The sequence below is a fragment of the Seriola aureovittata genome, chromosome 5 (assembly GCF_021018895.1).
Source record: "Seriola aureovittata isolate HTS-2021-v1 ecotype China chromosome 5, ASM2101889v1, whole genome shotgun sequence".
Classification (NCBI taxonomy): Eukaryota; Metazoa; Chordata; class Actinopteri; order Carangiformes; family Carangidae; genus Seriola; species Seriola aureovittata.
In genome coordinates, this window is record NC_079368.1 from 1700546 (window position 1) to 1728096 (window position 27551).

Here is a 27551-nt window from a genome sequence, read left to right on the forward strand (position 1 = left end):
GATTAATTTGCCCCTGTGCAGACTCATGTACGCTCTGTACAATTCTGTATTTTAGCATTTTCACAATCGTGGGAAATAATTATTTTATCGTACATTAACTGAGCCTGTTGGCCTGAGGATCCACTGACCTTTGCGTTTTATAGAGTGGATCACGTATTTTTATGTTTGAAGCCTAAATACAATCAGCAGAAGCAAAAAGCTAATGTTAGGCTATTAACCAACTACACCACGGTCAGATGACTTCAACGGCGCCACCACTAAACTTCAACTTGTAGTTTGATTTATCTCTGACCTCTTGTACAAAAGCCTTTCCTCTGACACAGTTAGTAGAAACACAACGAGGCTGTGAAGGTGGACTGGTGAGTCAATCAGTTGTCATATTCAACGTGACGACGTTTAACGCCCCCGACAACCTCTGTAGTCTCATTTAGACACTTGTTAGCAACCTGCCTTTTTAACAGATGTAAAAGCTTCAAGAAATCAGGACTGGGGTATTTACTGCCGTATTTTATGTCATGGAATAAAAATGTCTTGAGTTTGTGTTAACACAGACCTTATTTCAGTCAATGAACCAAATGCACATTCAACAAACCAGAGACTTCAGGACAAAGGAGTAGGAAGTGCTAAAAGGCTAACTAGTTTCCAGGTTTTCGGACTAATTCCTGCGCCACTCCATTTCCACCCTTTTTTTTTTTTTTTTCAAGTTTTAGACGAATACATGCAGGTGAAGGCAACTGAGAGATGAAGCGATGTTACAGGTCAAATCACCTTATTTTTTTATTTCTAATGCCTTGAATTGCCAATTCAGAGTGAGACACGTGCGCTCGCACACACACACATGTACATATGAGATGTGGAATCTGAGGAATGCATGAAAAAGTGTGCGTGTGTGTCTGTGCGGCTGGAAGGACGCCTCCTCCTCCAGGCCTTGAGTTGCAGCGCCACACAGTCTCTGTAGCCAAGACAAGCCCAATGCCAGGCTGGCTTCAAGGGAAGTGCCTGGATTTATCATTAGAGCTGTACACACACACACACACACACACACACACACACACATACACACTTTCTCTCTCTCGTTGCATTGAGAAGGCAATAGATGACAATAGGCAATAGACAGAGATCAAATGTGTAAAATACATTGTGTAGACATTGTTCCTTATCACAGCTGATGTAATCACATTCATACGTAGCTCATTGTATTCAGGCAATGATTCATGACCAGCTGGTGAATGGGCTGCACCTATCTGTTGTCATCTGACAGGAAAGAGAGTTGCCTTGATCACTGATATAAGAACTGTGTGAGTCCCAGAGCAGAGCAACATGCTCCACATGCCTCCATAACCTCCAAAGTTGACCTCATTCAACTTCAGAGGGAGATATGGGGGTGGGTAGCAGGGAAATGACCAAGACCACCGGGCTAAACTGTCATTTCCTCTTTGGAAAGTGGCATGAGTGCACCTGTGTGTCACACCTCTGCATCTACACTACCAGTCATACGTTTTAGAACTTCCCATTTTCCTGTTTTGATCGACCAGTCCAGTGAATAACATTAAAAGTAGGGCTGTTATACTTCAACCTTATTTTTTGTCAGATACAGTATATGATGTTACAATATCGGATGTTGCCGCCCTTGTGTCTGGGAGACTGTTGGTGGTTGATGATACAGTAATGTTTTATAGAGATTAATTAACCACAGTAGGTAACCACGGTTATAGTGATAATTAAAGTTTACACAGTAATACTGACCGTCTGGCGTTTTTACCGCCAGTGCAGATTTACTATACATTACTGTGCAGACTGTTTGGTCAAGGCTTCTTCCTACCGCAAGATAATGAGCCACAACATTAGAAGAGCAGAACCAGATGGAGGCTTCACATGATGATGGACAATGGAAATGAAATACCGTTTGTTAAGTTCGTCCCAACAGTTTCAGAAGTTCCCTCTAATGTGTGTCACTTGCAGATTTCTTTACCTGCACCTTCTGTCCAGTTCATCCCAAACCAGCTCCATGGGGTTCGGGTCTGGAGACTGTGCCGGTCTTCATCATGTGAAGCCTCTGTCTGGCTCTGTTCTAACAGGGCCCTCCAAACGTGATAAAAGCCCTTGTGCTTCTTCCTTGAATTTCAAATTACATTATCATTTGTGGCCCAAGATAACAGCTCATTAAACCACATACAGTAGATACAGGAGGGGGATTATTATCCTTCTTTCCAAAAGAGGACAATACACTTACAATACACTAGCTTTCGGTAAAGATAGAATATAAGGGCTGTAAGTTACAAGGAACTAATAATTTACATGGGTGGGTTTTATGTGCTGTAATTAGTCAGGTTTTCAATATCTTTTCCAATGTATCTGGTTGCCTACATTCACTAAGTGTTCCTTTCTGTAGTTGTACACAGAGCGGTGTGAATGTTGTCTGTGAGGGGCCAGGAAACAGGAAGTCCTAACGTGGAATGTTTTTCCCTGGCTCTGTTAAATCTCCAGGCTCTGGAGCGAGTGCGAGGTGGTCAACACGCTGGCTCTCTGTGGCCTGGTGATGTGTCACACTCTCACATTCACAACACAGTCTTCTCAGCACATACAGACCTAAAAAATAAAATAAAACAGATACCTGCTGCTGCTGGGGCCCCACAACACACACACACACACACACACACACACACACACACACACACACACATATATATATATATATATATATATATATATATATATATATATATATATATATATATATATATATATATATATATACACTGTACACACACTTCTGGAGGCAGAGCAAGTCTGATGAGGTTAAACTCAAAGAACAGAGTCTGAGAATGCCTCTGCTGAGGTTCCATAATAATAAAACCCAGAGAGGACGGATAAGTTAGAGGGGAGAGCGTTTGATGAAACCTAGCTTGTATAAATAAAAAATGTAATTCATAATGTCTCTGTAATACTGAGATTTCATAAACGACACATCACAGTTAACCAAACATGGAATTTCTTGCTCAGCAAATTTTACGGTAAATCTGCTTTTACAAATTTTACAAATGCTTCTGCCTTTACAAAAAGATGAATTATTAAGCCATAAAAATCCATTAACATTAATGCTGTTGCTACCACAGCTGAGCCGATGGTGAAGGCTTTCTGAAGAGGGAATGTTGTGGTGGGCACTGAAGGTACATTCTGGGCTGCCTGAACAAACCTGTACCACTTTAAAGTAACATGCTCTTGAGAGATGTTTGAACTAAAACTGCTGCTCTGTCTCTAATTACCTCACTAAACATGTTTACATCTAACTGAATTTGCTGTCATTTGGTGCTGGAGATCCTTCCACAAGTGCAGCTGCAGCTCCGGCCTCAGCTGTGATGGGAACAGTCTAAATTTATGAGTCAGCCTATGGGTCTATCTCAGTGGAATGTCTTTGTTAAGACACTGTGGAGAAAGGAGGAGGGGGGAGGGGGGGGGGGCAGGGGTTCTCTGTGGGTCTATTAAATCGCAGTCTGGTCTTAACTCAGATCTCTGTAATTAAGACATGCTGCAACTGTAGAACTGATGTCTGATAAAACAAGCTGCCATGTAAACATGAGGTGGTGTTGGTTAGATTAGATAACCACGGCAGTGGAAGACAGCATAGTAGTATCATTAGAGCTGAGAGCTGGCCTCAGCACTGCTGAGGGCCCCTGGACAATTAGTGTGGAAGCACAACAAAGAGTCTGCTGGACTCAGAGCAGCAGCTCATACAGATCCCTGATATGTTCTTACAACCTCTAAATCTGAAGTTCTTACTTAAGTAAAAGATCAATATTTGTACTTTGATACTTCTACTTCTACTTGTATTTGTACTTTACTGAGTATATCCATTTCATGCTAATACCCATAGACTGTAAATAAAGATGGACGTAGCCTCTGTGACATCACCCACAGGTTTCTAAAGAGCGGTGTTGAAGCTAAGAGTGAGCTGCTCCGCCTTTGCCATCTTGGCAGTGTCTGACTCCGCCCCTAACTCCCAGCTGATCCAAAAATGGTCAAAGAGGTGGGACGGGTGTGGAGCTGAGAAATCGCGGTAATCGACAGCGGTTATAGTGATAAGTAAAATTTAAACGGTAATAGTAACCGCCTGGCATTCTTACCGTGAAACCGTTAACCCTTTCATCTCTAGGCCTGACCCTAGGGTGGGAAATGTGACTAACTGTAATATAAAGTTGTTGAAACTAAAGTATCTCCATCTCGAGCAGCTATAACAATGAGTTTATAATATATGATAATGTTTCAGTCACAGGAGAGAGTGCTTTAACTTCTGTACCTTCACTTAAAGCAAGACCCTGTAACTTTTTCTCACCAGTGGAAATGGTTGCCTCTTCAGCCACAAGTGGTGATTACAGAACACTGATGTATTAAATGTAGTTGGGCTCCGAGCAGGGCTGGGACAGTGGAAGCAGTGTACCACTAGAAGGTACCGCCTTAAAACAAAGCCTGTCAATCACTCAGGCAGCAAACACAAAATCATCATCTCAGTACAAACCAGCAATCACACTGTCCACTCACTTCAAGTCAGCATTCGGCTGATCTGATTGGCATATTAACCCTAAATTTCAACTTTTACTCACTGACTTCCCTTGTACTTTTATTTGAGTACATTTTTACAGAGGTTACTTTTACTTCTCCTTCTAATTCCCCAGTTTTTCTTTTTACCCCTGATCTTTTGGTTCATTGTGTAACTGGCGGCACAAATTAATTACCTAGACTGTGACGGACCGCCGCACTCTACTTAATTAAGGGGAAGCACTGACTGTAAGTGGAATCATTGATCTTGTGAACACTTTGTTTTAAAGAGGACAAGATGATAAAACTGACCATTGCTCCATCCATAGTTCATGATCTAGGAAGGCATCCATCTTTAGGTTCCAGACTCTTTCTGGACTTGTTCTCTTTATTGTTCCACAGAAACAAAAAAGTGTTGTTTGTGAGTAGAAGTACTTCAATACATCAGCTTAGTCTCCATATGAATAGGGCTGAAGACAAGCATGGCAGAATCAGTCCTTGTCCTTAACTAATGGTGGGTAAAGACACCCCCCCCCCCCCCCCCCCCCCCCCACAGTATGAAGAGAATCTCACATACAAACGTTCACACACTCATGTCCCAGGCTTCCTGAAAAGGCCCCATCAACGCTGCTCAGGAACAAATACCTCAAACAGTCATCACACACCCTCACGTTGGTGTGAGCGGCCACTTTGTTGGTGCTTCTCTGTTCTGGCAATGAAATGTGCCAAATTAGGGATTTTCTAATTCAGGAAGTGGACAGTCAGTGGAAATCCTGAAAAGTTTGCTGACATGCATTAATACAGTCAGGACGGTTAAATAAGGGCAGCACTATCTCTGAGTGTATCCCCTGCCGTCTTTAGTGTTTTTAGATGAATGAGGCCTTTGATTCCCCTCGGCTGTTTGATGCGGTCTGGTTGTCATGTGATTACGCCGAGTGACTCGTCCAAACCACTCTGAAGCAGCCGCTGTCAGTCAGATGGATGAAACAGAAGATCTTTAAACGCTGCTACGAGTCACGAATATCAATACTGATACAAATATCTTTGTACTGAGCTTTTCAAACAGCTCTTACATTATAATAAAGATGCTAAAGGTCCATATTTAAGTTATTATAGCAGTGACTTGAAGGAAACTGTAAAGGGCAGAGGCCAGCAGGGTCCATTCTCTGATTTGAAAGGTGCAGTTTTCACGCCTTCAAGCTTTCTCATGTGTAGTCATGGTCATATGCTGTGTGACTAAGATGAGTGAGAAAAAAATGCAGACGATTGCATTGTTTACCGTCTGCTGTGGATATTAGATTAGTCAGCCCTGACTGACCTATGATGTAGTCATCCTGCCCCTCCCACCCAAAAGGAGGAAGTCAGTCTGATGTGCACTAATGTTTGAGAGCTACAGTTCAGAGAGGTCACTGTTGGGATGAGGTCTATGGTTGACAAGTCATAGATGACATTCTCTGGAGTAGGAATTGGTGTTGGCTTGGTACTGACTGGAGCAAAATGTGTCATTGCTTCATAACAAAGGTCCATGTTGACGCATCATTTCTGCAGATTTGTCAGCTGCACATTCATCCTTGTTCTAGCACATCACAAAGGTCTTCTACTGGATGCAGGTCTTGGTACTGGGGAGGCCACTGAGGGTCACTGAACTCACTGACATGTTTGTGACGTGGAGCATGATCCTGCTGGAAGGAGCCATTAGAATATGCTGACCTGTGGACATGAAGGGATGAGAACATGAACTGAAGCTCCTCAGCTGTATCTGCAGGGTTTCATGCACTGCTGCTACATGATTGGCTGTTTGGATAATTGCTCGAATAGGCAGGTGTAAAGGTGTTCCTAATAAAGTGAGTGTCTTTATTGAGAACTGAAAGCTTGATGGCTGAATAGATTTGCACAGCCTTGTAATGAAAAATGGCAAATGTGGAAAAAAAAAAGAAAAAGATGAAAAAGAAGACGTGGCATTTTCCTCTCCATCTCTCCCCTTCCGCCATCTTTTTTTTTCCCTTAGCTAAAGTTCACATTCCTCTTGATGCTTCCTGTCCAAATGGCCAGAGGACAATTCACTTGACTCTTTAAGCATGTGCCTGTTCAGGAGCGAACACACTGCGATTATCACACTGATCTTCAGGGATTACATTAGACGGCGTGGCCTGAGAGACACACGGGATATCCTCGCTGCTTGTTAGCTCTTAGTGTTTTTTGTCGACCCCTGTGCTTACAGAAGCAACTGTGTTTCATGAAGTGTGATGGACTGTATGTGGGAGAGAGGTGAGGAGAAGGCCGACTGTGGTGACTCATGTTGAGGGAATGTGGAGGAAGAACGGCTCTCTCTCTTTGGTCACCAGGATGTTTATTCAAGCCCGGTTGGATGGAGGAGGAGCTGATCGTGGAACGATTTACTACAGGAACGTTTACACTTTCACCTGATTCATCTTCGTTTCACACATATACAGTTTAGTACACACCTTCTAATTCAAAGGGTTTTCCTTATTTTTTTTAAAATTATTTTCCACATTATAGAACAAACGGAAAACATCTGAACAATGAAATAACACACATGGAAGGATGTAGTGTAAACAAAGCAAGATTTTAGACTCTTCAAAGTGGCAGTCGGAAGGAGTTCATATATGTTGAGCACTTCTTGCAGCTTTTCTTTCACTCTGTATCCAACTCATCCCAAACTGTCTCAGCTAGGCTTAAGTCAGGTGACTGTGGAGGCCAGGTCATGTGATGCAGCACTCCTTCACTCCTCTTCTAGATTAAACAGGCCTTACAGAGCCTGGAGGTGTGTGTTGGGTCATTGTCCACACACACACACACACACACACACACACACTCGCCATCAAATCTCCTCCAGGCTTCACGGCGGGAACCACTCATGCAGATACCATCCGCTCCCCTTTTCTGCGTCTCACAAAGACACAGTAGTTGGAACCAAAGTCTAATGTCCAGTCCTTGTGTTTTTTAGCCCAAGAAATTCTCTTCTTCTTCTTCTTCTTGGCCTCCCTCAGTTGTGGTTTCTTTACAGCAGTTTGACCATGAATTCCTGATTCACACAGTATCGTCCAGACAGCTGATGTTGAAATGTGTCTGCTGCTTGACCTCTGAAACATTCATGTCGGCTCAAATCTGAGCTGCTGTTAATTGGCGATTTCCGGAGGCTGGTAACTAATGACCTTCTCCTCTGCAGCGGAGGTCAGTCTTGGTCCTTTCCTGGGTTGGTCCTCATGAGAGCCAGTTTCATCACAGCGTTTGATGCTTGTTGCAGATTAATTTGGATTTATTCAGTCATTCTGACTGAGCCTCATGTCTTAAAGTTATAATCTATAAAAACAACTAGACCTTTGTTCTATATGTTGTTGAGTTGAGTCCATCAATTCTCAAACCAGAGAAATCTGTGATTTTAATCATGGGAACATTTCATTGGTCGCCTGTCAGTGACATCATATCCTCTATGATCATGCGTCAGTGTGTTTGTCTGACAGAAGCTCAACATTGACTTTTATCTAGTATCTACTTCTTACACCTTGGTGGTTTTCAGCTCTGTATTTGAAGCAGATGAAGGAATGATGGGTTGTTATTTCTCTTTACTTCATTGATCAGTTCTTGACGTAATATGTATTAGTGCAGTTCTCCAATAGAGCTATTTACTGTACACCGACATTACAACAACACAACTGATGGTGTCAAACACATCAAGAAGGCAACAAATTCCACTAATGAACTTTTGACAAGGCACACCCATTAATTGAAAAACATTCCAGGAGACAACCTCATTAAGTTCGTTAAGATAATGGCAATATTGTGCAAAGCTGTGGCCACTGAAGAATGTGAAATATGAAACATATGTTGTTGTTTTTCTTACACTTTTTTGTTTACTACATGATCCCATATGTTATTTTATAGTTCTGGTGATCTATTGTTCTAGAGAGAGAGAGAGAGAGAGTGTGTGTGTGTGTGTGTGTGTGTGTGCGTGTGTGTGTGTTAAAATATGTCTTTTTAAAAATCTTTTCAGGATAAGCGGTGTAGCTGATGGACGGCATCAGTAAACTCAGTTCAGTACACTCGGAGGTTATTTGTCTGCTATGACCATGTCGTGTATGGGGGCTAATTTTAGAAGTTAACAAACACACTCACAAACACACTACATCAATATTTCTATGTAATCAATTCAGCACTGAATCTGTTTGCTTACTTTTCTCTACTTGTGCTACTGTTACACAGCTTTTTAGTGGTTCAAGCATGTAGTGGAAATCTTTCATTGTGTTGTTGAACTGTTTGCTATTGACTGTAAATTCTTGTGTCTCTTTGGAAGGTGCCGAGTCCCACCCATATATGGCTCTCAATGTCCACCATATAGTATTGTCTGCTATTTGAATTATACTGAACAAAACATTTTTCATGAGTTGTGATGATAAATAATGAAATAAAAATAAAGATAAAATACTTTCTAAGCTCACGTGGGCTTCTTTCTCTTACATTTTGTTCTCAAATCTCTTCAAATCCATGCGAGTCAGCATTACTCCTTTGCATAGATAATTCATCCACCTGACAGGTGTGGCATATCCAGATGTTGATTACAGAGCATGATTGTTGTGCAGGTGTGCCCTGGTCTGGTCACAATAAAACGTCACTCTAAAATGTTATAGTTTAATTTGGAAATTTATTAGACATTTATTGTAATGTGCAGTGTTTTTGACCACATGTTGTAACCTGTGGTAACATGTTTTCCACATGTGAAAAGTTGAGTACATGTGATTAAAGGTGGGAAACACATGGGAAAAACATGGGGAATTCATGTGGTTTTTCTACAAGGGATTTCCTTTTTATGCTTGATTATGTTGATTATGAGAGTGGCTGCAATTTAACACAAGTTACATGGTCCTCATTTGAACTTTTTGCAATGGAGAGGGTGTGTGTGTGTGTGTGTGTGTGTGCGTGCGCGTGCGTGCGTTTGAACCATGTGTTTATCGGATCTTGTCTTGGCCTGTGGAAATGTTCTCATTTTTTGAGCGACTGTATTTGTTGATGTTTCCTAAATCATCTTGATAAGACACTGATTAGAATGACTGTTGTTGTATAACCATGCCACCCCACCCTGGAGCTGTAGCGCTCACTATGCTCATTGTTTGAAACACAATGTGATACACAATGAGCATTACAGTCATTGCACACACACACATCCGTGTTCAATGTCTAAATATGAAAAATGCCTAACACCACAATGTAGAACATTTCTTGAACTTAGTGACCCTACTTTCCTAACTGTGTGTGTGTGTGTGTGTGTGTGTGTGTGTGTGTGTGTGTGTGTGTGTGTGTGTGTGTGTGTGTGTGTGTGTGTGTGTGTGTTGCAGCTCGGACTGGGGAGGTTATCGGGGAGTTTGGGCATCTGTATGAGCAGCAGTACGCAGTGGCTCTCTTCAACAATGTTCGCCTTGACATAGAAGGAGGAGGTGGCCCTCAACCTCAGCTACTACACCGCAAGGTAAAGCATCCCCCCTTCCACCTCCCCACCCCCACCCCCCCTCTGTAAGACAGTTTCCACTTTACTCTACACTGGTGTTGTTTTCACCTTGTGAGTCATGATGACAAAATGTGTTCCTGGAGACTCCTACTACAGCAGGGATTACTTTATATTGGCAGGTGTTCTTATGTCTGTGAACAGATTTTGCAGCCGTGGAAGATGCACTGTGAGCTTGAGATCAAATTCAGGAGTCAGAACCAGACTACTTTATAGATCCCCCGGGGGGGAAATTAGGTTAGGTTACAGTTGCTCCCTTAGCAAGGAATAGAGAACAGCAAGTGGATACAAAGGTAAAGATACAAAGATAAAGATAACATATGACGTAAAATATAAAAATATGTACTTATGCTTTAATATATAAATAAAAATATGTAAGGATATGAGTTTAAAAGTGCTCTTGTCTGAAAGTGTAAGAATTGCACAGTTCATATAATTTAATAAGTATAAATTAGTAAATTATAATGTGACGTCTGCTGCTGGTGAGAGAAGTCCAAGGGCCAGTCTATTGGCTCTGAGAGTCAGACGCTCGGAGGGACAGGGTGCAGAGTTTGATGGCCACAGGGAGGAATGACTTCCAAATTGTCTGAACCACTGGAGTCATGTGACCCTGAGCCTTTTAGAGGGTGGGCCTATACGCTCACTACGCATGTTGTGTAGCGCTCCGCAAATTATGCAAGGACAACACCTCCCCCTCATGTTAAAGCGGGTGTCAGTGTTTACAACTGTGATGAGAGGATAAAGTGCAACTATCACAAAAAGAGTGAAAAACACCATGACAGTAATCAGGTGACCTTGTTCTCTCCAAGTTTAATGTCACTTAATAACAGGGGGGTAACGTTAGCTGCTAGCTTAGCAGTGAAACCTGAGGGAGCCAGTTTGAATGGGCCTGATGCAGCTGTAGTCTATAGGCTTGTGTTTGCATTGTCAGGTGTGACAATTTAGAAATTTAAATACAAATTTCATCATATATCAAAATACTGCAGACAACAGAGCCAGCAGTAAATTACCAAAGTGCTTACAGAGATGAGATTTTTTTCTCCTGGGACGATGGGGCACATTGACGGGGGGGTTGTGTCAGAACCTGGGTAACTAAATCCTGAGATGAGCACTAATCTCATCCATCAAGCGGGTCCTCACATCTCTGAGAACACCACAGAAAATTATACATAAACAAACATATACATCATACAATACATGCAATTACTCTCTCACCTGAAAAATATCTTATCTTCTTGAAGTCTTATTGAAGTGATATAATAATAATAATAATAATTATGATGATTGTCATTAATATCAAATATTAAGAATTCTAGTAAAACTTAGCCTAAGTGCAGCAGGGCGGTACAGTGAATACTTTCTGGTGCTATAGAGATGCTGGAAAAGCTCATATGAAGACATTTTTTTTCTTTGACCATTGACAAAACCCTAAAAAAACACATAATAGTGTGTCGTGATTGTAAATAGCTTTATCTGCTCTTTACAGTCTGTTGACACACACTGACTCACACACTGAAGTTACGTCTGGAGTCCGGTTCAAGAGTCTGCCAAGGAATGCAGTCGGCTCCCTTGAGGAAAATAATGCTAATTGACTAACGGATTCATTAGAGATGTGCATTTTTATAAAACACTGGCTGTTTCCCCGCTTCTCTAGCAAAAAAGCAATTCTTAAATGATCTGAGCTGCATATGTGTCTGTTTGCCTCTGTGGATTATAAGGTTTGAGCTGAAATGTGCGTTCCACAGATTCCTCTGGAAAACAAGTCCATCTTCTCTGGCTCACTCTTCCAATACCTGGAGGAGAACAAGAAATGGAGGAACCACTTCCTCTTCGTCCCAGACTCCTATAACATCAACTATTATGACAACAAAGCGGTAAGGGGAGAAACGGTCCAGACAGTCTGTTCTTAGTTGATGCCAGATTGATTAACTCTGCTCCCTGTCTTATCTACCAGTCCCATGACAGACGCCTCCATCCCAAAGGAACCATCAACTGTGCCGGCTACAGAGTGCTGACATGTATGGAGCAGTACCTGGATCTGATTAGCAGTAGCCTGCCTGGTAAGGAGTTGGAGGAGGAGCAGGAGGTTGATGAGGATAGAAGGGGAGGTGGGGAGGGGAGGGGAGTTGATGAGGCTGAGGCTGGTACATTCATGCTGGTAAATTTACACAGGATATTTTTATGTCACTTTATATCATAGCCAGTGGTTTCTAACACAATTGTTATTCTCTGGATCGGCAAACAAATTGTACAAACCCACAGACCAACATAAATAATTTAACGCCGTATAATAATAATTAAACACCATATAATAATTTTTAAAAATTGGCACAAATCAAGGATGAACTGATAAGATGTTGATGGTCAAAGGTCGCGCTGACCTCAAAATAAGTAAATAAATAAATAAAGTATTGTGATTTTGGGCTTGTGAACGCAACATGTACATAACGCCTTGAAAGAATTTCTTTTAAATTTGGTAAAAACGTTCACTTGGAAACTTATTAGATTTTTAAGGCCAAAGGTCAAAGTCACAGTGACCTCACAAAACATGATGCTGTCCTTGTGAATGTGACATCTCTAGATCTCCTGAAGGGAATCCCTTTGAATTTTGCACAAATGTTCACTTGGAATCATGGATGAACTGATTAGAGTTCATCAAAGGTCAAATGTCATGATGACCTCAGAAAACACTTTTTAGTCATTACTCAAGACTTCACAGCAATTATGACAAAATTTCACACAAATGGTTCATATTTTCTATGAGTGTGGATGAACAGGGATGTAACCTGAAACTAGTCTGAGTGGAAGAGGCAGACGACCACCAGGAGGTGATTCCAGTTTGTTTTTTTGTTTTTTTTACATTAAGATCCAAACATTGCTTCCTGAGAAACTGACAAGAATGTAAAAATATTCTTCATCTCACAGTGTAAAGGAAAGTGATACAACAATTTCTGGATCTGCCACTTTAACCAAATCCACACCTAAACTTAATGGCCCTTGCCCCCTCCCTCCACCAGGTTTGGTGCCAATCAGTACAGTACTTTTTGGGTAATGCTGCTGACTGACTGACTGACTGACTGACACAGGTGAAAACAGGAAATAAAATGATTATGGTGGTTGATATTATATTGTATTATGTTACGATTGTTGTTCCGCCATATATTATCAGAGTATTAGTGTTATCACGTGCTGTATTCCTCCAAACACCAACCTGTTGAAGATTATTTATCATGTCTTCCATGTCATCTTCTATGTTTCTGTAATGCTGGACCTGCTGAAGATACTGTACATCAACATCGTCATGAAATGAAAATTTATTATAGGAATTCTAACATCCTGCGTGTTTTTCCAGGTGTGAAAGCCAAGGTGGGAAGTTCACCCTTCCTAAAGTGTGCCAGCCAGTTTCCTCTGATCCTCTGGCACCCGTACACCCGTCACTACTACTTCTGTGTGACGACAGAGAAGGAGCAACAGAAGTGGCTTGCTGTCCTTCAGGACTGTGTTCGACACGCCAACGACGGTGAGCCCTGCCACTGATCCACACAAGTTCTTCTTCCACACACACGGTTATAAATGCACTGATGGACAAAAGATATCAACGGCTTTTAGGATGAGTGGCAGTGATTGGTGGATCGCTGACAAAGCAATGACAATTTCTGAGTTTATAATGATTGTGTATTGCACGAAATGTTCAGAGGCCAGAGTTCACGACATCACATATTTCATTCTTCACTCATCATTTTTTTCCCAGATCGTAGGCAAATGTGTCTTCTTTCAGACAATGTGTTTATCCAAGCAGAGAGAATTACAGACTTTGGACCAGGAGCCTTAGAGTGATGGGAGTACCAACTTCTCTGATGTCTGTGCTGTTGATCAAACATTTAACTGTCCAGCCACACACTGCTTCCACACCACAAGACATGGATTTACACACATTTCAACAGTAGTCTCTGCTTTGGCTTTAGCTGATAGGATTTAATAGTAGAGTTCGAGAGGTGTCTCTCAGCTGAATCCATATCTCACTCACTAGAAATTGAGCACTTAGGATCACCATGGCAACCTCTGGGTGGTGAGAGACATACACAGCTGATTATGATCAGTTAATTTGACAACTTCCGTGATGTCTGTGGTGTTCCACTGACATTTGGCTTTTTTTTCAGTTTTCAGTTTATTCTGACTGACTCCACACAGTCAGACAGGCAGGCAAATTCAGCTTTATTTAATGTTCATTTCTGGCGTTTGAAACAATGAAACTCAGCTTCAGACTTTTCTCAGCACACAACGGTGCAGTTTAGCTTCAGCTTGTCTAGTTATACTAATGCTCTAAATGAGTTGAGGATTTATTGATGTTATATGTGGCACTTTTTTAATAAGAAGGTACACAACGCTATACTTTGTTAAAACAAATTAAGATACAAGGTATGCATGTCACTAAGAAGCAGGGGATAAATGTGGACTTTGATTTGGTGTGTGGCTGCCCAGGGCTACAAGCTGAAGGGAGTGACTCAAAGCCTCCTCACAAGTGGCTTCTAGAACAGTCTGAGACTGAATAGCTGTGGCTCACACGTGCCGGGTGTTTGCTTGCTGTACTGCCACAGAGACGTTTTGGGGAAAACATTGAATTGTGTTGAGAGCAAGAATACCTTCATCCCAGAACAGGACCTTCAGATTCTGTATTCTGCACAGAAACTGTGGATTGGTGTTGATAACAGCTGTGGGTTCTTTTGCCATCATGGCACATGGAAATGAAAGTCGTCAAAGTCAAACATTCACTTGTACTCAAGGACGAACTGATTAGATTTTGGGGGTCAAAGGTCAAGGGCACGGTGACCTCACAAAACACAGTTTTGGCATTGTGAACACGATATCTCTGTAACCCCTTGAGGGAATTTATTCATTTTTTGGTGGTCAAAGGTCAAGGTGATCTCAGAAAACACTTTGTAGCCATTACTCAGGACTTCAACAGCAATTATGACCAAATTTCAAACAAATGATTCATACTTTATATGATTCTGGAGAAACAGAGATGTAACCTAAAAGTAGTCTGAGCAGGCTGAGGCCGACAACCGTGAGGCGGTTATTCCAGTTGTCATATTTTTGAATTGAGGAGCAACTCAATGTTTGTGCTGTTCCAGTCCCTTTCCAATGTGAAGCCACATTCCTGAAAGTAAAGTAATATATGCACTTTTCTTTGCACTCAGTATCTTGTATCAGAATGGTTAAGCTGGGTGGGTTGACCAAACATTTTTACTCTGTTGTGATAAATCAAAAGTTCTCAGTGAAGATTTAACTTTATCTTATCTGTCAGATAGATGATATACATTCTAATCCTCCAGGTACACAGAAAGTGCAAAGGCATGTGTGTTGGTTAAAACTAAGCACATCATTAAATTGAACACATGGGCAGGTGCTGAAAGGAGTGGACAGCAGTGCCAACATAGCCAACTTTTTCAAGCAAGTTGTTTCCATAGTGACACAGTCAGTAAGTCGCCCCAGTCGCTGGGGATACAAAGGTCAGCAGTTCAAAACCCCAGATGACCAATGTCTACTTTTAGCAATAATACAGCAATTCTTGCCCATGCATGTGGTATATACTGAAGTTCAAATTGCCCCCAATGTAACATTGCAAAAGTAAAAGGAGCAGTTCATTAATGCTAGGTTTAAACACAGCGCTCCTCATCCCAACAACAACAGTCCCGTACAGCGGTCTTCTGGACTTCATGTGAGTATTGTAAGTGATTGTGTGGCAGCAGCTGGGACATGACCTTGGTTGTACTTGATAACCTGCTCAAAGGTGAAGCTGCTTCATAAGTCTAATCAACTCTGACTAAAGAAGTAAACATACAGCTAGCATCTCATGTGTTCCTTCATGACTGTGCTGTGCACTAAACTGCTGTTGTCTGTGACAGGCTAACGCTGGCTAGCTAAAAGCACAAAGTCTAAGAAATAAAGTATGATTTTGATGTAATCTCTGACATAGCAATAATAATAGTTTAGGGAGTCCACGACTGAGCACATTACTGCGGATACTCAGCTGTATATATAGCTGCTACAGTAATAGGTGAATGTGAAACTGGCACAGGACTGAAAGCAGAAAGAATAAATACACCATGGCATCATGCCATGACTTATGTACCTGGTTGCCATGGCTCTCAGGTCAGATTAGCATTGTCCAAGAGGTAGGAGCCACGAGAAACCTGTGACTTACAACAGGAGCTTAGTTCTAACTTCACCTCTGCTGTTTACTCTCACAAAGTGTTCATTAACTGACAGCTGCTGCGTTTCTTTCACCAGACCTGCACAAACACTATCAGACACACAGTCCGTAGTTATTTTAAGGTGGAAATGGAAACTGACAAATGTGTTTTTGGGACTGTGAGTGGTGTGCTTTGATAAATGAGTAATTACAGTGTAGATCTGTACAGCTTTGCAAACTGTTTGTATTTGAGGTATACACAGACACAACTAGTGGAACTTCCTACAGTTCAGACTGATTAAGGACGTGTTGGACATCCAACAATCAGGACACTTGTATAAAATAAATAACCCTTGATCTACGACTCCTGAATAACCATCTCATAGAACCTGGACATTAAAGTCACTCCAGCTTTCTTAAAAAGTGGTTATGGGTAACAAGGTTTAAAAGTGATCAAGTGGTGGACAGCGTTATTGTGATTTATGAGGTGTAAAAAAACATTTAGTCAGGTGAGTCAGTTAAGTGGAATCAAAGATGGAGATATAGTCCTCACTCACCAGCCGTGGTGCTTCTCAGCAGTGAGTTCAGTGCTGCCACTGGTGGCTAGAAGCCATGTTTTAGAACAGTGGTCCCCAACCACTGGGCCATGGACCAGTACTGGGCCGCACGAAAGAACAAATTACCTTTTGTTTTTGTTTGTTTTTTTTTAATTGATTAAATGCAACAGTTGCCTGATAATAGGTGATTATTATCATACAGGCCATTTGTGCAGTAATTACAGGCCTACTGAACTTGTTGCAGTGCGGTGAGAAAATTCTCTGATTTCCTTGTTGGGATTACTTTCGATGTTGACATGGACCGTGAGCCTGTTGTGCCGCTGCTGGAGTCGAAGAACCTGGATGAATTACCTCAGATTGACTCGTTTCTCATACTCCATTTCCCATGATGCAGCTCAAAACACAGCCACTGCTGATGTTCTGTCAAGAGCACCAAAAATACAGCAGTGAGGGGTGGCCAGACAGATGTGTTACGAGTCCACAGTAGAAAAGGGAACACTAGACACCCACCTGTCACTCACAGAGGCCACGCCCTCAATTATATATAACATTAATCCTTAATAAAATGTAAACAGGTGAGTTATATAAACAGGTGTCATGAAGGAGGAAATTAGCTCTAGAGACCAAAACTGTTCTTGTACCAGGCTGTAAACATGTTTATTACTGCTGTAAAGTTGGACATTTTAACATGGGAGTCTATGGGCTGGGCTCAGGTGGTCAGAGGAACTGCAGTTTTTGACACATCAGTGTTGGCTTCATTTTTCAGCCTCAGAGGTGCCGCATGGTTACAAATAGTAAAGGCCAATAAAACGTCCATACATTTTCAGTCCTAAAACCTGAATATGAAAACCAGGAAAGCACACAAAGTTGTGCAGTTGAACAAATTAAAACAAGTGGATTTTAAGATTTTCATTTGCTCCTTAATTTCTCACCAGTGCAGGGCATTGATTGGAGGGCTGTGTGAGTTGTGAGGGCAGGTACTGTGAAGAACCTGAAAGAGGAAACACCACCAATAGTCAACATGCCTGAGCTGTGACACACCAGCTGTGACGTATGAGCAGCTGAATGATTCCATATGTTCTCTGTGTACCACACGAAGCACTTCGACCTGCTCTGACTTTTAACAGCTCTGTTAAACAAGGTGTGAGAGCACCAGTCACAAATCATTCTTTTTCACACGGGGGGTGCTGTTAGGGGGTTTTCACATATAGCTTAGTCCCAGTCCACTGAGGCTTCTGCTACACTGTACACAGACAGAAACATCAGATAGTCTGGAGTGATGAGGAAATGGTCACGTTCCTGAAATGAATACATGAAAGAAACACAAATGTTTGAGGTTGAACGTCAGTCATCTTTCATCTTGTTACGCAGTCTTCAGCTACAGTGGCATAATGACACCTGATTAGCACCATCAGCTGTTTATCCCATTAAAAAATCTCCTAATACTCACATAATGGTAGTGGATGGAAACGTGCATTGACATGCAGTCCTTCTGTCTGTAGCTTGTATCTCGAGGAGTTTGTCTTTCCATGCTGAAAACACAGTTTACACCTTGACGCATAATCCAATCCAATTTTATTTATAAAGGACTTTTAAAAACAACGCTGTTGACCAAAGTGCTGTAGAATAACAGTAATATACAAGAAAGACATGAAACACAAGCAGAAAATCTCACATTAAAAGTACAAAAAGACATAAAACAACAGTTAACCAATAAAAGGCAAGATCTCAGACTGTGTCAGAAGCGAAGGAAAAGAGGTGTGTTTTAAGAAGAGATTTACAGACGGTGAAGAGGCCTGACGTGTAAAGGCAACTCGTTCCAGAGTCTGTTTGCCACAACTGCAAACGCCCGATCCCCTCTGACTTTCAGTCTAGTTATTGGGACCACTAAGAGAAAGCTGATCAGCAGACCTGAGAGACGGCGAAGGTACATACGGTTGAAGCAGGTCAGAGAGATGGGATGGAGCAAGACCATCCAGGGATCTATAGGCAAACAAAAGCATTTTTAAACTGATCCTGAAGCGCACAGAGAGCCAGTGGAGGGAGGCTAGAATGGAGGAGATGTGCTCTCACTTGTGTGCTCCAATTAAAAGACGAGCAGCAGCATTTTTAACCAACTGCAAACGTGAGAGGGAAGTCTGGCTAACCCCAACATAGAGAGCACTGCAGTAGTCCAGACGGGTTGTAATCAAGGCATGTGTAGAGTACGCATCTTTCTGCCTCAGGGGTATATAAATTTGACTGTCATCCACATAACACTCACCCTAAATTAAATGCTAACCGCTAATAGCTGCTATTTTCACCCCAGGTTTGTCGGAGGAGGATAAAGTCCAAACGCCGGCCTTCACTGACGCAGTACGACTCTACCGCCAAGCTCAAGGGCACTATGGCAGCTGGGAAATGATGTGTGGTGCACCATCACAGGTAAGCGTCGCCGTAGCAACAAGTTGTCCCTCTCCTGGGATCTGCCTTTTCTTTTTAAATTGAAACAAAGTCGTACAGCTGGTGAAATACGCCAGGCATTGGTTCAGTGTTTTAGTGGTTAGAGCTTTTTACTTGACTCCAACAGGATTCATGTAAACACGAGTTACATTAATCCGGTTATGTAAACACATTCTCCACATTCCTACCTTAACTTGATTTCTCCTAGTAACGTGATTTTTTTTGTGTTAATGTAAAAATGGTGAGACTATTTACTTCCTGTTAAGTGTTTCCACTTCAGACCTATTCATTCTCTGTGAGCTTTGAAGGGCAGTTAAAAAGCTGACCCAGGTTTTCTACACCTCTGGCACTGAACAGGACCATTTATATTATTCTAAACATGAGAGATTTTCCTCTTTAATGGCAGAAATTGATGAGTTGTTTTTTGTGTTGTTATTACCAGCAAAAAATATTTGAAGGAAGTAGGACTACCTTAAGAACTGACAGTCAGTAATATTGAAGTATTTAGTGGTTTTTGGCTGGTGTGAATTTCCCACCCTGAAATTCCTCTGACATGGTAAGTGAGCTGACTTTTCAACAGAACCTGTGTTCTCCATTCAGCTACTGTGAATAGCTTCTTTTTATACTGCAGTCGGCCTGTTAAGCTGTGAAGGCATTAAATGTGTGGGAACACTATTGTCAGGCAATACATTGTAAATGTAGTTTTACATCTCCTCTCTCAGGCTTCTCTCTGGAGCTCTATAAACAACAGGTCGGTGAGCCAATCAGAAGAGAGGAGGGTCTGAGCCTCTCTTCTGATTGGCTGACTGTTTTCTGAGTGATCCATTTTAAATAAAACACAGATGAAGAGGAAAATATCACAGTATTTATTCCTCAATGCTAATTCCTGTCTGGTAATTTATCCAGTTGCACCACATATATACAGAATATCACCATCATGACATAAAATTACATATACTGTGTTGTCAATATCACACACCCACCCACCCTTAGTGCACACCATATGTTTTTAACAGTGGTGTTCACCCAGCATCACAAATTACAGAAAATTGTGGAGGAGTTGAGGTTTTTAGTGTATTGTTCAGTGCTTGTAGCTGGAATCAGATGTAGGCTGAGTATTGGATTGGATCCATTGTGAGTGCAACAGTAGCACAATCAAGCAGAGGATGCATGAACTGTAGTTACCCAGTGGAACGCAGGCACAGGGAGAACATGCAGTCTCCACACACAGTTGAGACGGTGCTAACCACTACACCACTGTGCCACCATTGAACTAAATATGTGGCGAATAAAAACCCTTGTTGTTGCCCTATGATTTGCATTTGGTCTGCAATGACCTAATACAAGCAGACATTAAAGAAATAGGAATCTTGGTGTGCGCAGAACAGAAGATGAACTATTATCTATCGTGAAGAACTTGTGAAGAACCAGCGAGCATATCGTGAGTGTAGTCTCGTGTGTCTCACGGAGACCTGGTTAAACGACAACACTCCTGACCGTTGTGTGGATTTACCCGGCTTCACTGCAGTACGAGCGGACAGAGACGCCACTGAGCCAGGCTGCAACCACCCGCTCATTCAGGAACTGGACCCTGGAGGCCAGTGAGTGTCTAAAGGACTGTTTTGACACTGTAACACCAGCAAGGACTGTACACTGCTTTCCAAACAACAAACCCTGGATCACCAGTAACACCAAGACCCTCCTCAACCCTGAGAAGGAGGCCTTCAGGGATGGAGACAGGGAGAAGCTCAGGTCTCCATGAAACACATGAGACTACACTCACGATCTGCTCGCTGGTTCTTCACAAGTGCCTCCAGTTCATCACACTTGTTATCCAGGGAGTTGACATTTCCCATGAGGATCGATGGTAGAAAAGGCTCCATCTGCTAGCCTTTAGCTTAGCCGCGGCTCTGCATCCACGGTACAGCTTCTTCAGCTCAGCTGGTATGGGATGTTTAATTCCCAGTCTGGTAAACTTTAAAGCCAGGAATCGACAAAAAATATACTAATATGTGCTACTGCCACTTGTTGCCAGCGCATCATTTAAAAAAAAAAAGGTAGTAATGAAGAAATAATGAAATTCCAAATTTGGCACAAACATTCACTTGGACTCAATGATGAACCGATTAGAGTTGTGTGGTCAAAGGTCAAGGTAAGTGTGATGTCACGAAACACTTTTAGCCATTACTCAAGACTTCATTCAGCAATTATTGACCAAATTTCACACAAATGGTTCATATTTTATTTGACTGGATAAACAGGGATGTAACCTGAAACTAGTCTGAGTGGAGGAGGGATACGACTATGAGGAGGCGATTCTAGTTCTATCTATCCATTGAGAGTCCCACAGTGTTATAGGAGAATTCATGTGGAATGAGGTGGCAACACTGAAAACATTCTACTCATTTCATGCATTTTCCTCTTCTTGATAAATTAGTTTTATTTGATTCTGAGCAGATGGGCTCACCGCTGCAAACTTGGTGTGGAGTTTGGTTTCTGGAGGCTGGACGGTCAGTGGTTAAAAGATGAAATTCAGTGCATTGTTTTTTTTGGGATGTCTAACATTAGACTGAACCCCAGGAACAAGCCGGAGAGAAACTGAACCACGGTGCCCCAACTACTAATTTGAAAAATTGAAAATTGAAAGACACTCTAGTTATACCTATTTAGTAAGTTGATGTGGTGAGTGAGACGATCGTGATTGTGATGAGCTGTGTGTGTCGGTTTCTCCTTGTAGATCCTGTCTAACCTGGTGATGGAGGGTCTCCTTCCTGAGCTGCGGGAGCTCATCTCACCTCGCCTCAAAGGCAAACTACACGAGAGGCAGAGGAACTGGATGCTGGTAAGAAGCGACTTCACACACACTACACTAAATAAAGGAATGTAAATATTTGTAATTTTAACTCAACAGCTGATGTTTTATATCTTTAATATCTTACTCACATAAATTCCAAGAAATATCAAATAAAGAATCCTATTAAATTAAATTTACCTTTTTATATCTTTACCCTTCACAGGGTACAAAAGCATCAGAAACAGCATGTAGGAAACAGGACAGTAAATATACTCCAGTGCACAGTTGTATTGATTAATTCATATAAAGTACATTTTGATTCATACATGTCACATGACTGACTTTGTTGACTGTGTGCAGGACTTGATTTTTTTTTTTTTTGCCCACCAAGTGTAAAAAAAAAAAAAAAAAAAAAATCCTTTTGAGTCCTGCTGCAGAGACAGACGGGCTGAAGAGACTAGTGTGATCAACTCCAAATAGAAATACCAAGTACTGTAGAAGTGTAAATGTGGTTCATTTACATTGAGTGTGTGTGTTGGCTGTGTGTGTGTGTGCAGATCAGCGATGCGGTTTACAGCCTGGTGCAGGAGCAGTGCCAGACCCAGTATGAGGCCCTGCTGCAGAAGTGTGGGGCGGCCCGCTCCTCTCTAGACGCCTCCATACGAACAGACATGGACCAGATCATCACATCTAAGGAGCATGTCACCAACAAGATCAGGGGTCAGTGAGAGAGCAGCCATTTTTAATACTGATATATTTTGTTTTTCATTTCATCTTTTTAGACTTTGTGTGATGGTCTGAATTATCACATCATTCTTTACTGCTAAATAAAATGTGTGTATGTGTGAAGTGTGCACCCAGAGTGATGACAGACTGATAGGCTACTCTTGTGTGCTGCAGGAGTTTTGTATGACAGGATGTATGTGCGCACCTGTGTTCTTAGATTGATGAATGCCAATCTCCTGGTAAATGGAAAGTGTGCGCCAGTTGGCCCTAATTAGCACAGGCAACGCCCGAAAATGCCCTTAAAAGGGCGTGAGACTGAAGGGTCGTGTGCAGACTCAGACAGAAGTCACAAAGAGATACCGTAAGGAAAGTTGAGAAAACGCCAAAACAAAAATCTAAAGACGGAGCACCGGAATCAAAACGCAAAAGGAACTTCAGTAGTTCTGAGGTGGAGGTACTGCTGCAGGAAGTGAGACAAAAACGAGCGCTCATTTATTTTAAAAGACCATAATGCTTTGTGAAATAACCAAAGTTTTTTTTTTTTAATTTATAAATGACAAAATTTATTATTGTAATTTAAATGATTTAAATGATATAATATTATATAACTGTAGAACGGAAGAAAACGCAGTCACCACTTATTATGCTCAAACCCGTCAGCACCCAAAGGTGCGTAAGAATGCTCTTGAGTGTGCGTAGATTCTCACCTGAGAACAAATCCCAAATAAGAAAAAATTGGCGAATGTCAGAGTCTTCGTAAAAAAGTACGTAAGTGGGTTTTAAGAAGAGATTTCTTCTCAGTAATGGTTGGAGAATGAGGCCCATTGTTTATGTGTTGGAAGATGTCAGCTGCAGCCATGTTGGAATGGCTGTATGGAAGGAATCCCAGAAACGTAACATGTAATACATAGAATAACATGTAAGTGCCATTAAAGCCACCAAATAAAACACTGCACCATATAAAGTACAAGTGTGAATTCAAATTGTATAAAAATATCTGATATAGAATCTGGCCCATAGCATTTATATTTAGGATTATGCTCCATACTTGCTGAGGGAAATGATTTGTTATGTTTAATTACCAGCTTTTACCATCAAAGTGGCTCAAAACTGAAGGAGAGATTTGTTTGTTGTTTGTCCCAGTATGTAAACCTCCATCTCCCCCCACAGCGGTGGTTCTCCCCAAAGCGGAGAAGCTGTTGAAGGTGAGCATCCAGCCCTACATCAGCTCCATCCTGGACGCCCTGATGGAGCCGACCAGCAGAGGCTTCTCCGAGGTCCGCGAGGTGTTCTTCAGAGAGCTGGTGGACATGAGCAAGAACACCCTCAATGATGGCACCAAGGAGACCATAGCACAGGTAGAGAGGTAGAAGAGCAGGTTCAGGATGAGGTCCTGGTGTGTGTTGAGAGCCGTGACAGCAGCATGATTGATGTGCAGGCGCTCAGACCTTTCAAAGATTTTTAGCTGCGTGAACCGGTATCAGCATCAACTGTCCAGTCATTTGAAGGTGGTGTAACTATGAAATCATGACTGTTTCAATAGTCCAGTAAGGCTTGTGATTTTTATGGTTTTGTGGTTTTTGTACAAGTAAACATCTCTGTCCGTCCATCCCTCCCTCCCTCCCTCCCTCCCTCCCTCCCTCCATTCCTCCTCCTCAGCACATGGAGAAGATCTCCATGCTGGCCTTCCATCCGGTGAAGATGCACAGCTGCTATGAGAAGGTGGAGCACCTGAGTCTGGAAGGTCTGCAGCAGAGGTTTGATGTGTCCAGCCCCTCAGTGTTCACCCAGAGGGCCCAGATCCTCATGAGAGAGGTGAAACTCAGAAACTGCAACTACGTCACAGTCTAGTTTACAGAATGGCTTTTAAATAGTGCACTGTGTTGATCCACAGTTATGTGATAATTCTCTTATTTTCATAGTTTTGTTTGTCATTTCCATCCATTATGATAAGTTTGTGCACAGTGTGCATGGAGCAGGATCCTGGATGATATCATATATGACCGCTGTTTCAATTTTTTAAATGTCATTTTTCTGTGATGAGTCTTTGTTGTGTTGGGTCAATGCAGAAACTGTTAGACAGGGCTCTAACAATCCTTTACAGTTAAGAACAAAACTATCTTTGTTCTTCCATTAGATCTATTAAAGTCATTTTTTGTAATTTCGATGAACTGTTTTTGAAGACTAGCCTGAGGCGGGCATATAGTGTTTTTTAATTTAATTTATTCTTTTGTTTAGTTAAGATTTAAGTAAAATGCTAATGTAATGTGATGACAAAGAATGTTGTTTGCATGTGTAAGCGAACACAGCCACTGTTAACTCCTCTGATATAAAGGCCAGGGCCGTGAAATATCTGTGTCAATCCTCCATGTGTGCAGACTTGTGCACATGGATCTCAGTCTCAGGAAAGAAAGCCGAGAGACGAGCACTCTGGCATTTAGCTCCCCCTTGGACAAATTATTTATCCTAACCTCTGAGGGAGGGGGGGGGGGGGGGTCATTCAGAGTTCAAGTACCGTTTAAAAACCACATACACAAGTTCAGCCAGTGTAGAAGCTGTTCTGGAGTACATGTTTGAAACGCACAAGGTCCTTGATGTTTAGGATTTCATCATCAAGGATTTTTCCTGTTTCCAAGGTCAACAATGAACTTTCAGTCTCAACTTGAAAATGTAAGAGAATAATGACACAAATGATCCCCCCCCGCCCCCCCACCCCCCCCCACCCCACCCCACCAGTGAAATCAATGTACTAGTGTATCTCAGTGTCAGACCAGAGTGAAAGACCTGTCATGACATGTAATGAACTTTGAGTCCAGTTCCAGTCAGTGGAGGCTTCCAGAAACCAGAAGCACGTTTAACATGTAAATGAGTGTATCCTACAACAGAAGCAGACTTTCCAGTGGTGTCAGATACAGTGATGTCATTCATTTCCTGGTCAGTTTACTGAGCTGTAGCTTCCTTCTCGTTTGTGAAGGGATTGGACGAGGTTCAGCTTGTGCTGACACTGTAGAAAGGTGAACGCCCTCTAGTGGTGGTTTAGTATGAGACAGAGACAGCCTACACACAGTCCATCAGTCAGTTTGTCCAAATGTACATGTTACAAAGTTTATTGCTCTAAAAACATGTTACTGAAAAAAACTCAAATCCATGCCATTTTTTACCTATCAATAATAATATGATAATATAATAAATATGATAAAACTTACTGATATATTTGAATATGGTCTCTGAAATGTAACAGATTGGCCTCTCTCTCTTCGTGCGTGTGTGTGCGTGTGCGCGTGTGTGTGTGTGTGTGTGTGTGTGTCTCCACAGCAAATGGACGATGCAGTCTATACGTTTGAGCAGATCCTTCACCAGAGTCTGGAGTCTCAGGGCACAGAGGAGCTCTGCAAGACCATCCAGCGCTGCCAGGACCGAGTCATCAAGGTAAAACCAAACACAACCGGATGAACACCGAAACGTAGAAACCTTTGGGAAGTGACTATAACCCTATGACTTGTCCTCGTGGGAAAAGCACAGGTGTTACTAATAACATTAACAATGTGCACAATACCAACACCCTGGAATTCAGTCGTAGTTCACTTTATTATCTACACTTGTGCTTTCCCTACAGTCAACACTGTGGCTGTCTGAAACATAGTTACCGTCCACCATTGTCTGAACTCTGTGTGTAGATTTATTCTGTAAAATAGTTCTCTCTACAGTTCCATCATGTTAGTGATGATGATGATGATGTATTGGTGTCCAGAATCTCAGTTTGCTGCTCACTGTAGAGAAAACAGCTGAGTGTGTTTTACAGACACAAGTGAGGGAGTGATGTCTCATCTGATGATGCACTGTGTAGTGAGGAAGTCGTAGTTCTCACATCCTTTACTCTAAATACTCTCATTACAAGTTAAATCCTACATTCAGAGGTATCACCAGCTAAGTACTTGCTGTGTGTCTGATGTATTATTATATTATTATATCTGACACAGGCAGATGAACTGTCTGGTGATCAGCTTGTCAACTTACTTTTTATCTCACCTCGAACTATGAGCTTGTTCATACAGATGCATCAACACATATTTAGCATGTTACTGTTGGAGCTGGTGAGGTGGAGCTAATTTGACACAGTTGTTGAGTTCGGAGGTTCCAGACTGAGATTCACAAAATAACTGTGAGATGATTTAAAAAAAAAAAAAAAAAAAAAAAAAAAGTTGTCCAGCACACATTTGTTTCCATCTTTATTTTGGACAAAAAATGAAATGGCAAACTTTTGATGTGATGAGGTGCACGAGGCAGACACCGAACCAAACATGCAGAGAACCAACGGGATAATGTATTTTATTATCTTATACATATGTTGTATTTTAATGTAAAATCTGGGTAACTATGTCTGTCAATTAAATGTACTGTAGTGGAATAATGTTTCAGAAGAGGAAATGTGACCTTTTTAAATTTAGTTTTGGAAGGAAGTGAATGTAAAAAACTGTGTGTGCTAATAATGCTTATCCCTGTTTTTCTTTTTCCTCTTTTGTCTTTTCTTGGTTCAGAAATTTGACTATGACAGCAGCACAGTGAGGAAGCGCTTCTTCCGCGAGGCTCTTCTTCAGATCTTCATCCCCTACATGCTGAAGCAGCTCAGCCCTTCCTGTGCTTCGGTGAGAGCCACAGCACTTTGTCACCAAAAAATATATTCATCCATTTCTGTGCTCCATCCTTTGAAAGTCACGGGGGAAAATATCCTAAATGTTTTGGCAGTGATGTTTCTGCATTATGTGCGCTTAGCAGTGT

At 41.7% G+C, this 27551-nt stretch overlaps 1 protein-coding gene across 1 annotated transcript in view; it reads left to right on the forward strand.

Moving 5' to 3' along the window:
• Positions 1-27551, forward strand: part of niban2b (niban apoptosis regulator 2b) — a 34070-nt gene that overhangs the window by 3042 nt on the left and 3477 nt on the right. Inside the window, exons 2-12 of the mRNA XM_056377204.1 lie at positions 9891-10021; positions 11803-11931; positions 12012-12117; positions 13410-13577; positions 19119-19234; positions 21990-22094; positions 22604-22766; positions 23943-24130; positions 24432-24587; positions 26088-26201; positions 27311-27418. Coding sequence (XP_056233179.1) covers positions 9891-10021; positions 11803-11931; positions 12012-12117; positions 13410-13577; positions 19119-19234; positions 21990-22094; positions 22604-22766; positions 23943-24130; positions 24432-24587; positions 26088-26201; positions 27311-27418 — 1484 coding nt within the window. The remainder of the gene's footprint in view (positions 1-9890; positions 10022-11802; positions 11932-12011; positions 12118-13409; positions 13578-19118; positions 19235-21989; positions 22095-22603; positions 22767-23942; positions 24131-24431; positions 24588-26087; positions 26202-27310; positions 27419-27551) is intronic.